The sequence below is a fragment of the Acanthopagrus latus genome, chromosome 16, assembly GCF_904848185.1.
Source record: "Acanthopagrus latus isolate v.2019 chromosome 16, fAcaLat1.1, whole genome shotgun sequence".
Taxonomy (NCBI): domain Eukaryota; kingdom Metazoa; phylum Chordata; class Actinopteri; order Spariformes; family Sparidae; genus Acanthopagrus; species Acanthopagrus latus.
This window is the reverse complement of record NC_051054.1, coordinates 10,137,312-10,149,759: the sequence shown is the minus strand read 5'-3', so window position 1 is coordinate 10,149,759 and position 12,448 is coordinate 10,137,312. Positions and strand designations below refer to the sequence as shown.

General features: G+C 40.9%; 2 protein-coding genes across 2 annotated transcripts; both read right to left on the bottom strand.

The window, feature by feature from the left end:
* Positions 1–1,659: 1,659 nt before the first annotated feature.
* LOC119034310 (platelet-activating factor receptor-like) lies at positions 1,660–5,402 on the bottom strand. The gene is made up of 2 exons (XM_037125172.1): positions 4,169–5,402; positions 1,660–3,300 (listed from the first exon to the last, which is right to left on the bottom strand). Exon 2 carries the CDS (start codon positions 3,292–3,294, stop codon positions 2,140–2,142), a length of 1,155 nt encoding a protein of 384 aa, XP_036981067.1. The 5' UTR covers positions 3,295–3,300; positions 4,169–5,402; the 3' UTR covers positions 1,660–2,139.
* Positions 5,403–8,786: 3,384 nt separating this feature from the next.
* Positions 8,787–12,448, bottom strand: LOC119034311 (platelet-activating factor receptor-like). The gene is made up of 2 exons (XM_037125173.1): positions 11,217–12,448; positions 8,787–10,465 (listed from the first exon to the last, which is right to left on the bottom strand). The coding sequence occupies exon 2, from the start codon at positions 10,457–10,459 to the stop codon at positions 9,305–9,307; it is 1,155 nt and encodes a 384-aa protein (XP_036981068.1). The 5' UTR covers positions 10,460–10,465; positions 11,217–12,448; the 3' UTR covers positions 8,787–9,304.

Here is a 12,448-nt window from a genome sequence, read left to right as displayed (position 1 = left end):
CAGTCAATAAAAGCACTACTACTTCCAATCAATCAGTATGGCGATCAAAAAACAGGTCAGGAGGATTGTTTTTTCTTGGCTGCCTCGCTCAGCTGTGTCACACTCCGTCTCCGTCACCTGCTTATTTAGAAAAACTGTCACCTTGACTTTCAGATTAACATCAAAATCTAGCAAACACTCAAAATTCCAGATACTCATACAGATATTCTTACAAACACAATCCTTACAAATACAGTACTGGCACAAGCAACAGGTGTTCTGTCTGTGTCCCACAACATCATACAGACGGCACACCTGTAATTTTGTAAACTGATATTCAAATGACATGTAATCCATTACTACACAACACTGCTTCAAAAAGGTAGGCTACATATAACACATCTAGATAGCTTTAATTCATGATTTCCTGTTGGGCACTCTTTACAAACCACTCTCAGACTGAACTAGTTCATATTCTCAGCAGTGGAGGCTTAACTGTGCAGTAATTCATTTCAACCACAAGAGGGAGGGACAGGCTAATAAAAAGATTAAATTCTCCTGCATCAAACAGGGTACACAGTGTTGGAGTGACTTCAGCCCAGGTGAGGCTCCAGACCTCACTCTGTGAACTGCATGCACCACCAAAGCCAGCCACCTGTTAGCTTAGCTTGTCTTAGCTTAGAGACAGACCCAAAGCTAGGACTAGTTTAACCCGGGATAATTTAGCCCCTTTTTGTCCACAGATTGTCAACAGAGGGTTAACCTAAGCCTATGGCTATAGGATTCACACTGCAGTTTCTACTGACCCTGGGTTAAATGGCAAGTGTTTACATTCTTGGATGACGGCTGACTTCCATTACTTTGAAAATGGAGTCCACCAACATAAACCAGCACAGAGCCCCTTTAAGGTCCTTGTAATAAGCGTTGGTTAAAGGGTAATAAGGCCTTATGAGGCGCTTATTAACATTATGATGTGTAAATAAAATTACATAAGTATTAAGAATGGCATCATCAACATGTTTATTGTAAGATTATACACATTAATAAGCACTTTTAAGAAACTTGGTAACAGTTTATACATTGCTTAAGAAAGACGATAATAATAATATCAAATTCTGAGTTAAGTGTTCGTTAGCTGCTGATAATTGCATAATAGAGTATGTATAACTCTTAATAAAGCCACGGAAAAGCTTAGTAGAGGTTTAACAATGACATAATGTGACAAAGTGGCAGCCACTCATAATAACTTGTGTTATTTAATAGAGTTTCAACTCAATAAATGTGTTTGTAATGCTATTATAATGATTATAAGAAACTCATGAGGCTTTTATTAATGCTCTTTGGCATTTATTGCCTTTTAAGTTCTTAAAAAAGATCATATAATCCAATTATAAACATGTTTACGATGCTATTATTCTTGTTACTTATTAGGGAACATATGCACATCGGTCACATTTTTCTGCTCACCAGGGGAGTTGTTCCACCGGCTGACGGTGACGGAGATGTGTACATGAATGAGACAAGCACCAACCAAGCCTACACTGATCTGGACCCCATCAATATGACTATGGACAATGTGTACTCAAGTCTGTCATGAACATCCACAGTTGATGGGTAGATTTGTCAGAAATGATACTGCAAATTGAACACAGAAATAAAACTTTTATTTCAAGACTTAGGGAGTCAAACCAGCAACACCACTTTTTGGATCAAAGAACAACACAAGATCACAAAAATTGCACTATTAAAAACAAAAAATGCAGCAACAGCAGGTAGGCTCAAATGTAAATACAGCAGAAATCTGAATAATAATGATAAGCATTAGCTTTCTTGGTCACAGTGAATCATGGGATAATTTTACAGTATGTTCCCCGGAGGGGAAATGTAGCTCAAGCTTTCTTACGTTTATTCCCTGGTCTTACAAAACCAGATAGAACGTGCCTAGGCAAAGCCAAGCGTGTCACGTATCTGATGGAGACAGTCATCGGTATGCACACATATTTTATTGCTTCTGCTTGCAAAACTACAATAAGCCACATTAAAAAGTGATTCTGTGGGTGTAGCTACAAATACCACACAGACAATCAGCTATAGGTGCAACATCATGCTGTATGTGCTCTTGTCTCTTTCACATACACTAACATATCTACCTTGTTTAAATCAGTCCATTTCGTGCTGTTGGTCCTCGTTCTGGGGTCTCAGGCTCTGATTCCTGCTGTCCATGGACAGCTGTGTGGTGGCCGTCTTTGAAAAGTCCTCTCCCTTTCCAAACTTTTTAATGTGGTCCATGATGAATCTTCTGAACTTCCTTGTGGCGAAACAATAAACTATTGGATCCAAAATGCAATTGAGGCCCATGAGAACTAAAGTGAGCTGATGCGCGTCGTTCAACACCTGACGAGTCTCCTCGCTCCACTTTACGTGGCCCCAGCCCTCCTCGATCTGCAACACTGCCAGTGTCCAAGGGCCTTGAATGATGTGGTGGGGCAGGAAACACAGAACAAACACCCCCACCACAGCTATCAACATCTGCAGGTCCCTCCTTTTCGTGCCTCTGGGTCTTCTAGATGTCGAAGACGTGGTCCTGGTGGACTTTTTAGATATAATCATAGACTGGGCGGGACTTTGAGAAAGTAATGCCCGAGCAATGAGAAAATTACACACCACGACAAGGAAAAAGACAACAAAAAATAATCCAATTATTGTAAAATGAGGGGCAGCCACTTTTTTCTTTTCTAAATCTGTTTGATTCTGGTACCCCTCAAAACAGCGAGTGAAGTTCTTGTCAGGGTTGGTCCCTGGAGATACCAGTTGTGGAACAGCCATTGACACGGTCAACACCCAGATGATGACACACACGATGATCCCACGACATCTGTGGTCCGAAGAGGCAGCATCCAGAGGCTGGGTGACAGCCCAGTACCGGTTGACGCTGATGGCTCCGAGGAAGAGGACGGAGCAGTAGGTGTTGATGAAGAACAACGAACCACTAAGCCGGCAGGTGAAGTCTATGTAGACCCAATCACCTCGGCGACTGTAATAGCCAATCCACAAGGGAAGAGCGAGCACAAATAGAAGATCAGCGATGGTCAGGTTTGTCATGTAGATGCGGATTTCGCCCATATTCTTGGTTTCGCGGAGGCAGCGCAGGACATACAGCACGTAGATGTTCTCAACAAGTCCAATGACAAAGATGATACTGTAGGCGACTGGAAAGAGGACATAACGAAATTCAGAATCCAGGAAGGTCAAGTTACTTCCAGAGTCCACACCAGAGGTTCCTGACATGTCAACTTCTCCTGTAGTTGAGCCCATTTTGGCCTGTTGGAGACAGAACACATCAGGGAAATGTCTTGGAAAGCATGTTGAGTCGAAAGAATATTCTCTGTTTCCAATATATTAGGTACACCTGCTGAAATGATTTTGTCCTTTAATGTTTCAGGAACATTATGACCTTAGCAGGTAAGGTAGTTAAGGGAGAAAAATCTCAAGATTCAGAAGACTCTGGCCTAACAAGACAAAGTGTCGTACGTACCCTGTATAAACATTAGGCCAGATAAGTATGAGGGTTAGATAAGGATGAGGGTATAATGACATCTGATCTATGACTTTATATATCTCATGGTCTTTGCAAACTTAGCAGAACAATATCCCAAACAAACCAAAGCTGATGGTTTGTGCAAACCATCGATGGTAGCAGACTTAATGTCTTCTACGCATTTTCTTTCTTTTCCTCACTTGGTCTGCGGTAATTTCCAGCTAATTTGTTGATGAATAGATAACCAAATATGGGAGGGACACTCTCTGGGCTGAAGATATCATCTGAACATTGATGAGACTCTGGAGGATTAACTTGAAAACTCATTTTGTATACAGATGTGCTGTTATTTTGCTCCTCCTTCCAAGTCTGTATAAACTACACCAACGTGTTGATGAAGGTTCTCAGTTATCAAGATCCTGGTTAACATATACTAGATATACTCCAACTTAACTCTTCATTTATTCTGAATGGTTGTCATTGACAGTAGTATTTTATCTGCATTCTAAACCTTCTAATTGATGAAAACCTTCCTAACATTTCAAGTTTGAACACATAAATCAGCTTCACAGTTCAAAACAGGGCATGGTTTGATCTGCCTGCCTTGACATGTCGCACAAACTAAACAAATATAACAGGATGCCAACTTACCAGACTGCTTCCTCTCTTCTAATATTGTCTCAAGATGTGAGCAGCGTGAATGTGTTCGTTTCAGTAAGGTGAAGTACCCTGAAAGGGGCGGGTTTCTGCGTCTGTGGGAGTGCTTCAGAGGTCATGACAAAGGAGGGAAGAACTTCTTACAGTCTTCTTTGGAAATCTCACTGAAGCAATGCATAGAGCCGCCTCCATTTCTTCTTCCCGTAGTTGTCCTGTCAGTAGAACCCAACCAAACGAGACACCCACGTTGGAGCAATCTTGTAATGACAATGAATTGCCTTGTCTACATACTGATTTGTTTGATGTTAGATGTAATGTCTTACTATGCCTTAATAGTTCTTTATATTGAGATGCACAGTCATTTTGAGGGGCTCCCGTGCAGCCACAGTTAAGTCCCCGGCCTTTTCCTGTCTTTACACACTGTACTAACAGTTTCTGCTCAGCTTCAATCTGTAATGTTGACAAAAAAAACTACAAACTGAGACAGAAATCTTGGTTTGATCATGGACTCAGACCTGAATTTCAGCAGTGACACTAAAACAGTTACAGAGTCAGCCTGCTATCACCTTAAGAATATATCAAGGACAAAAAGGACTTATGTCTCAGCGAGATTTGGTGTCTTTACAGCAAAGAATCCACCAGACAGCTGTGGCTGATACAGAACGCTGCTAGTCAAGTCCTAACAAGAACCGAAATAGTAGATCACATCACTCCACTTCTCAGCAATCTACACTGGCCTCCTGTCTGTCAACGAGGAGAATTCAATCAATATGGCGATCAACATACTTTAAGGGATAGACGTTATCATAATTCAGTCATGATTCAACTTATCTCCTGGCTGCCTGGAAAACAGGTCAGAGGAGTTCTGGAGGATTGTTTTTCTTGGCTGCCTCACTCAGGTGTGTCCCACTCTGCCTCCGTCACCCACTTGTTTAGAAAAAACATCACTTTTGCTTTCGGATCAATATCAAAATCTAGCAAATAATCAAATCACAGATACTCATATGCATTTAAAGTTCATCCATTTTCAATGTAGATTTAAAAAAAAAACAGGGACATAAAAACTCAATTTTCATTACTTAAAAAAGATAAAACAAACATTAGTTAGGTCACCGTTAACAAAACTGGCGAACTGGCAGAAACAGAGTTTCATGATTAAAAACTGACAATTTCATACAGACGTTATTGAAAGTGTAATCAAGTAATCCTTGATCCTTGAATCCTTTTTTCGAATGTCGTCTGGGCTGTTTGTCCTCTGTGTTCATTTTTCGTAATCTGATATTCCAATCACATGTAATCCATTACTACACAACCCTGCTTCAAAAAGGTAGGCTTCATATAACACATCTAGATAGCTTTAATTCATGATTTCTTGTGGGGCCCTCTTAGCTTCTGCAAACCACTCCGAGAGTGAACCAGGTCTTATTCTCAGCAGTTGAGGCTTAACTGTGCAGTAATTCATTTCAACCACAAGGAGGAGGTACAGGCTAATAAAAAGACTGTATCCTGCATAAGCACAAAAAGAAGATCAGCAATAGTCAAGTTCGTCATGTAGATGCAGATTTCGCCCATATTCTTGGTTTCACTGAGGCAGCGTAGGACATACAGCACGTAGATGTTCTCGATGAGGCCGAGGACAAAGATGATACTGTATGCAACCGGAAAGAGGACATAATGAAATTCTGAATCCAGGAAGGTCGAGTTACCTCCAGAGTCCACACCAGAGGTTCCTGACATGTCAACTTCTCCTGTAGTTGAGCCCATTTTGACTTTTGGAGACAGAACACATCGGGGAAATGTCTTGGAAAGCATGTTGAGTCGAAAGAATATTCTCTGTTTCCAATATATTAGGTACACCTGCTGAAATGATTTTGTCCTTTAATGTTTCAGGAACATTATGACCTTAGCAGGTAAGGTAGTTGTGGGAGAAAAATCTAAGATCCAGAAGACTCTGGCCTCACAAAACAAGATGTCGTATGTACCCTGTATAAACGTTAGGCCCAAACTTAGGAGATGCTTTGGAAATGTCTACAGAACAATATCCCAATCAAACCAAAGCTGATTGTTTGTGCAAACCCTCTGTTTACCATGTAGGGTTGCAGACTTAATGTCTTCCAGCTAATTTGTTGATGAATATATAACCATATATAGGAGGGACACTCTCTGAGCTGAAGAGATCATCTGAACATTGATGAGACTCTGGAGGATTAACTTGACAACACACTTTGTATACAGATGTGCTGTTATTTTGCTCATCCTTACAAGTCTGTATAAACTACTCCAACATACTGATGAAGGTTCTCAGTCATCCAGGTCCTGGCTGACATATACTAGATATACTCTGACTCAAGTCATCTGTGCCCCTGAGTTTTCTTCATCTCACCTGAATGGTAGTCATTGACAGCAGCGTTTTATCTGCGTTCCCTGAAAGGGGAGGGCTTCTATGTCAGTGGGAGTGCTTCATAGGTCATGGCAAATGAGGCAAGAACTTGCTACAGTCTTCTTTGGAAATCTCAGTGATCCAAAATGCATACAGCTGCCTTCATGTCTTTTCCTGTGGGTGTCCTGTCTGTAGAAACCAAAAAAACGAGATGCCCACACTGGAGCAATCCTGGAATTTTACAGGTAGCCTGCTCAGAGAAAAATGGTTTAATTGCTCTGAGCACGTGGAGATGAAGCCAATAATGTGATGTAGTTAGTTAAAGGCATGACATCTCTGAGAACATCTTGAGGCAAAAGCAGTTCCTCACTATCCTTGAGAATATAGTCTGACAAAAATGAGTTGGCTCAATGTTTCAAGGAAATTATGCAAGAAGTGCAACACACGTGTGGGCATTAAGGATATTAAACAATGAAGTCATCACAACAGCAGCTGAAAAGTTCCCTAAATTGGAACAGAGCTTTTCTTTTTTATTTAACTTCTATATTCAACAGTTAATGAATGGCTCTAATTAATCTACAGACAGTCAGACCCCTGATGGTATCTTTACAGTTGATGAGGATTGTTTTTCTTGGCTGCCTCACTCAGGTGTGTCCCACTCCACACCCGTCACCTGCTTGTTTAGAGAAACCGTCGCTTTTGCTTTGAGATGAAAAAAAATGAAAAAATCTTTTCATGATACATCTTGACGCTGGCGGTTTGGGTGTGGATTCAAAAGATTCCACAGCAGATGACTAAGATTTGTCTCGGCCATGAAATGGAGGGCAGCTTATGTGAGATGTGGTGTTGTTGAAGTACCGCAGGCCTGGATGTGTAATTGTTTTTGAGTAGGAACAACTGACCTCTTATCATTAACTTTGTGTAAGTGTATACGTCTGATGAAATGTCTTATATGTCTTATTGCTGAGCCAAAGCCAACCACCTGTTAGCTTAGCTTGTCTTAGCTTAGAGACAGACCCAAAGCTAGGACTAGTTTAACCCGGGATAATTTAGCCCCTTTTTGTCCACAGATTGTCAACAGAGGGTTAACCTAAGCCTATGGCTATAGGATTCACACTGCAGTTTCTACTGACCCTGGGTTAAATGGCAAGTGTTTACATTCTCGGATGACGGCTGACTTCCATTACTTTGAAAATGGAGTCCACCAACATAAACCAGCACAGAGCCTCTTTAAGGTCCTTGTAATAAGCGTTTGTTAAAGGGTAATAAGGCCTTATGAGGCGCTTATTAACATTATGATGTGTAAATAAAATTACATAAGTATTAAGAATGGCATCATCAACATGTTTATTGTAAGATTATACACATTAATAAGCACTTTTAAGAAACTTGGTAACAGTTTATACATTGCTTAAGAAAGTCGATAATAATAATATCAAATTCCGAGTTAAGTGTTAGTTAGCTGCTGATAATTGCATAATAGAGTATGTATAACTCTTAATAAAGCCACGGAAAAGCTTAGTAGAGGTTTAACAATGACATAATGTGACAAAGTGGCAGCCACTCATAATAACTTGTGTTATTTAATAGAGTTTCAACTCAATAAATGTGTTTGTAATGCTATTATAATGATTATAAGAAACTCATGAGGCTTTTATTAATGCTCTTCGGCATCTATTGCCTTTTAAGTTCTTAAAAAAGATCATATAATCCAATTATAAACATGTTTACGATGCTATTATTCTTGTTACTTATTAGGGAACATATGCACATCGGTCACATTTTTCTGCTCACCAGGGGAGTTGTTCCACCGGCTGACGGTGACGGAGATGTGTACATGAATGAGACAAGCACCAACCAAGCCTACACTGATCTGGACCCCATCAATATGACTATGGACAATGTGTACTCAAGTCTGTCATGAACAGGGGGAGGGAGGGAGGGTGGAGATGTGCAATAACAAGAGGAAAAAGGCACAATGGTTATATCTGCATATAGAGCTCAACAATGCCTTTAACCTGATGGATGATCTTTTGTGTTCACAGTTTGTCTATATGTGGATTACCTCAAACGCTGCTTGATTTCATCTAATGTTGCAAAATATATGACTGTGGTAAAACCCACAGATCTGTAGCACCCGTGGGAAACTGTTCTCTCTGAACAGGAAGAAACGCTTCTTTCTGTGTTTGTGCATGTTAACAAAATCTGTAATATCAGAAATGATACTGCAAATTGAACACAGAAATAAAACTTTTATTTCAAGACTTAGGGAGTCAAACCAGCAACACCACTTTTTGGATCAAAGACCAACACAAGATCACAAAACTTGCACTATTAAAAACAAAAAATGCAGCAACAGCAGGTAGGCTCAAATGTAAATACAGCAGAAATCTGAATAATAATGATAAGCATTAGCTTTCTTGGTCACAGTGAATCATGGGATAATTTTACAGTATGTTCCCCGGAGGGGAAATGTAGCTCAAGCTTTCTTACGTTTATTCCCTGGTCTTACAAAACCAGATAGAACGTGCCTAGGCAAAGCCAAGCGTGTCACGTATCTGATGGAGACAGTCATCGGTATGCACACATATTTTATTGCTTCTGCTTGCAAAACTACAATAAGCCACATTAAAAAGTGATTCTGTGGGTGTAGCTACAAATACCACACAGACAATCAGCTATAGGTGCAACATCATGCTGTATGTGCTCTTGTCTCTTTCACATACACTAACATATCTACCTTGTTTAAATCAGTCCATTTCGTGCTGTTGGTCCTCGTTCTGGGGTCTCAGGCTCTGATTCCTGCTGTCCATGGACAGCTGTGTGGTGGCCGTCTTTGAAAAGTCCTCTCCCTTTCCAAACTTTTTAATGTGGTCCATGATGAATCTTCTGAACTTCCTTGTGGCGAAACAATAAACTATTGGATCCAAAATGCAATTGAGGCCCATGAGAACTAAAGTGAGCTGATGCGCGTCGTTCAACACCTGACGAGTCTCCTCGCTCCACTTTACGTGGCCCCAGCCCTCCTCGATCTGCAACGCTGCCAGTGTCCAAGGGCCTTGAATGATGTGGTGGGGCAGGAAACACAGAACAAACACCCCCACCACAGCTATCAACATCTGCAGGTCCCTCCTTTTCGTGCCTCTGGGTCTTCTAGATGTCGAAGACGTGGTCCTGGTGGACTTTTTAGATATAATCATAGACTGGGCGGGACTTTGAGAAAGTAATGCCCGAGCAATGAGGAAATTACACACCACGACAAGGAAAAAGACAACAAAAAATAATCCAATTATTGTAAAATGAGGGGCAGCCACTTTTTTCTTTTCTAAATCTGTTTGATTCTGGTACCCCTCAAAACAGCGAGTGAAGTTCTTGTCAGGGTTGGTCCCTGGAGATACCAGGTATGGAACAGCCATTGACACGGTCAACACCCAGATGATGACACACACGATGATCCCACGACATCTGTGGTCTGAAGAGGCAGCATCCAGAGGCTGGGTGACAGCCCAGTACCGGTTGACGCTGATGGCTCCGAGGAAGAGGACGGAGCAGTAGGTGTTGATGAAGAACAACGAACCACTAAGCCGGCAGGTGAAGTCTGTGTAGACCCAATCACCTCGGCGACTGTAATAGCCAATCCACAAGGGAAGAGCGAGCACAAATAGAAGATCAGCGATGGTCAGGTTTGTCATGTAGATGCGGATTTCGCCCATATTCTTGGTTTCGCGGAGGCAGCGCAGGACATACAGCACGTAGATGTTCTCAACAAGTCCAATGACAAAGATGATACTGTAGGCGACTGGAAAGAGGACATAACGAAATTCAGAATCCAGGAAGGTCGAGTTACTTCCAGAGTCCACACCAGAGGTTCCTGACATGTCAACTTCTCCTGTAGTTGAGCCCATTTTGGCCTGTTGGAGACAGAACACATCAGGGAAATGTCTTGGAAAGCATGTTGAGTCGAAAGAATATTCTCTGTTTCCAATATATTAGGTACACCTGCTGAAATGATTTTGTCCTTTAATGTTTCAGGAACATTATGACCTTAGCAGGTAAGGTAGTTAAGGGAGAAAAATCTCAAGATTCAGAAGACTCTGGCCTAACAAGACAAAGTGTCGTACGTACCCTGTATAAACATTAGGCCAGATAAGTATGAGGGTTAGATAAGGATGAGGGTATAATGACATCTGATCTATGACTTTATATATCTCATGGTCTTTGCAAACTTAGCAGAACAATATCCCAAACAAACCAAAGCTGATGGTTTGTGCAAACCATCTATGGTAGCAGACTTAATGTCTTCTATGCATTTTCTTTCTATTCCTCACTTGGTCTGCAGTAATTTCCAGCTAATTTGTTGACGAATAGATAACATATATGGGAAGTGTCCCTCCCATAGGGAACATTGATGAGACTCTGGAGGATTAACTTGAAAACTAATTTTGTAGATATACTCCAATTTAACTCTTCATTTATTCTGAATGGTTGTCATTGACAGTAGTATTTTATCTGCATTCTAAACCTTCTAATTGATGAAAACCTTCCTAACATTTCAAGTTTGAGCACATAAATCAGCTTCACAGTTCAAAACAGGGCATGGTTTGATCTGCCTGCCTTGACATGTCACAAAAACTAAACAAAAATAACAGGATGCCAACTTACCAGACTGCTTCCTCTCTTCTAATATTGTCTCAAGATGTGAGCAGCGTGAATGTGTTCGTTTCAGTAAGGTGAAGTACCCTGAAAGGGGCGGGTTTCTGCGTCTGTGGGAGTGCTTCAGAGGTCATGACAAAGGAGGGAAGAACTTCTTACAGTCTTCTTTGGAAATCTCACTGAAGCAATGCATAGAGCCGCCTCCATTTCTTCTTCCCGTAGTTGTCCTGTCAGTAGAACCCAACCAAACGAGACACCCACGTTGGAGCAATCTTGTAATGACAATGAATTGCCTTGTCTACATACTGATTTGTTTGATGTTAGATGTAATGTCTTACTATGCCTTAATAGTTCTTTATATTGAGATGCACAGTCATTTTGAGGGGCTCCCGTGCAGCCACAGTTAAGTCCCCGGCCTTTTCCTGTCTTTACACACTGTACTAACAGTTTCTGCTCAGCTTCAATCTGTAATGTTGACAAAAAAAACTACAAACTGAGACAGAAATCTTGGTTTGATCATGGACTCAGACCTGAATTTCAGCAGTGACACTAAAACAGTTACAGAGTCAGCCTGCTATCACCTTAAGAATATATCAAGGACAAAAAGGACTTATGTCTCAGCGAGATTTGGTGTCTTCACAGCAAAGAATCCACCAGACAGCTGTGGCTGATACAGAACGCTGCTAGTCAAGTCCTAACAAGAACCGAAATAGTAGATCACATCACTCCACTTCTCAGCAATCTACACTGGCCTCCTGTCTGTCAACGAGGAGAATTCAATCAATATGGCGATCAACATACTTTAAGGGATGGACGTTATCATAATTCAGTCATGATTCAACTTATCTCCTGGCTGCCTGGAAAACAGGTCAGAGGAGTTCTGGAGGATTGTTTTTCTTGGCTGCCTCACTCAGGTGTGTCCCACTCTGCCTCCGTCACCCACTTGTTTAGAAAAAACATCACTTTTGCTTTCGGATCAATATCAAAATCTAGCAAATAATCAAATCACAGATACTCATATGCATTTAAAGTTCATCCATTTTCAATGTAGATTTAAAAAAAACAGGGACATAAAAACTCAATTTTCATTACTTAAAAAAGATAAAACAAACATTAGTTAGGTCACCGTTAACAAAACTGGCGAACTGGCAGAAACAGAGTTTCATGATTAAAAACTGACAATTTCATACAGACGTTATTGAAAGTGTAATCAAGTAATCCTTGATCCTTGAATCCTTTTT

Excerpts from the sequence above, each read along its gene's own strand:
- LOC119034311 (XM_037125173.1), bottom strand. The coding sequence starts at position 10,459 with ATGGGCTCAACTACAGGAGAAGTTGACATGTCAGGAACCTCTGGTGTG.
- LOC119034310 (XM_037125172.1), bottom strand. The coding sequence starts at position 3,294 with ATGGGCTCAACTACAGGAGAAGTTGACATGTCAGGAACCTCTGGTGTG.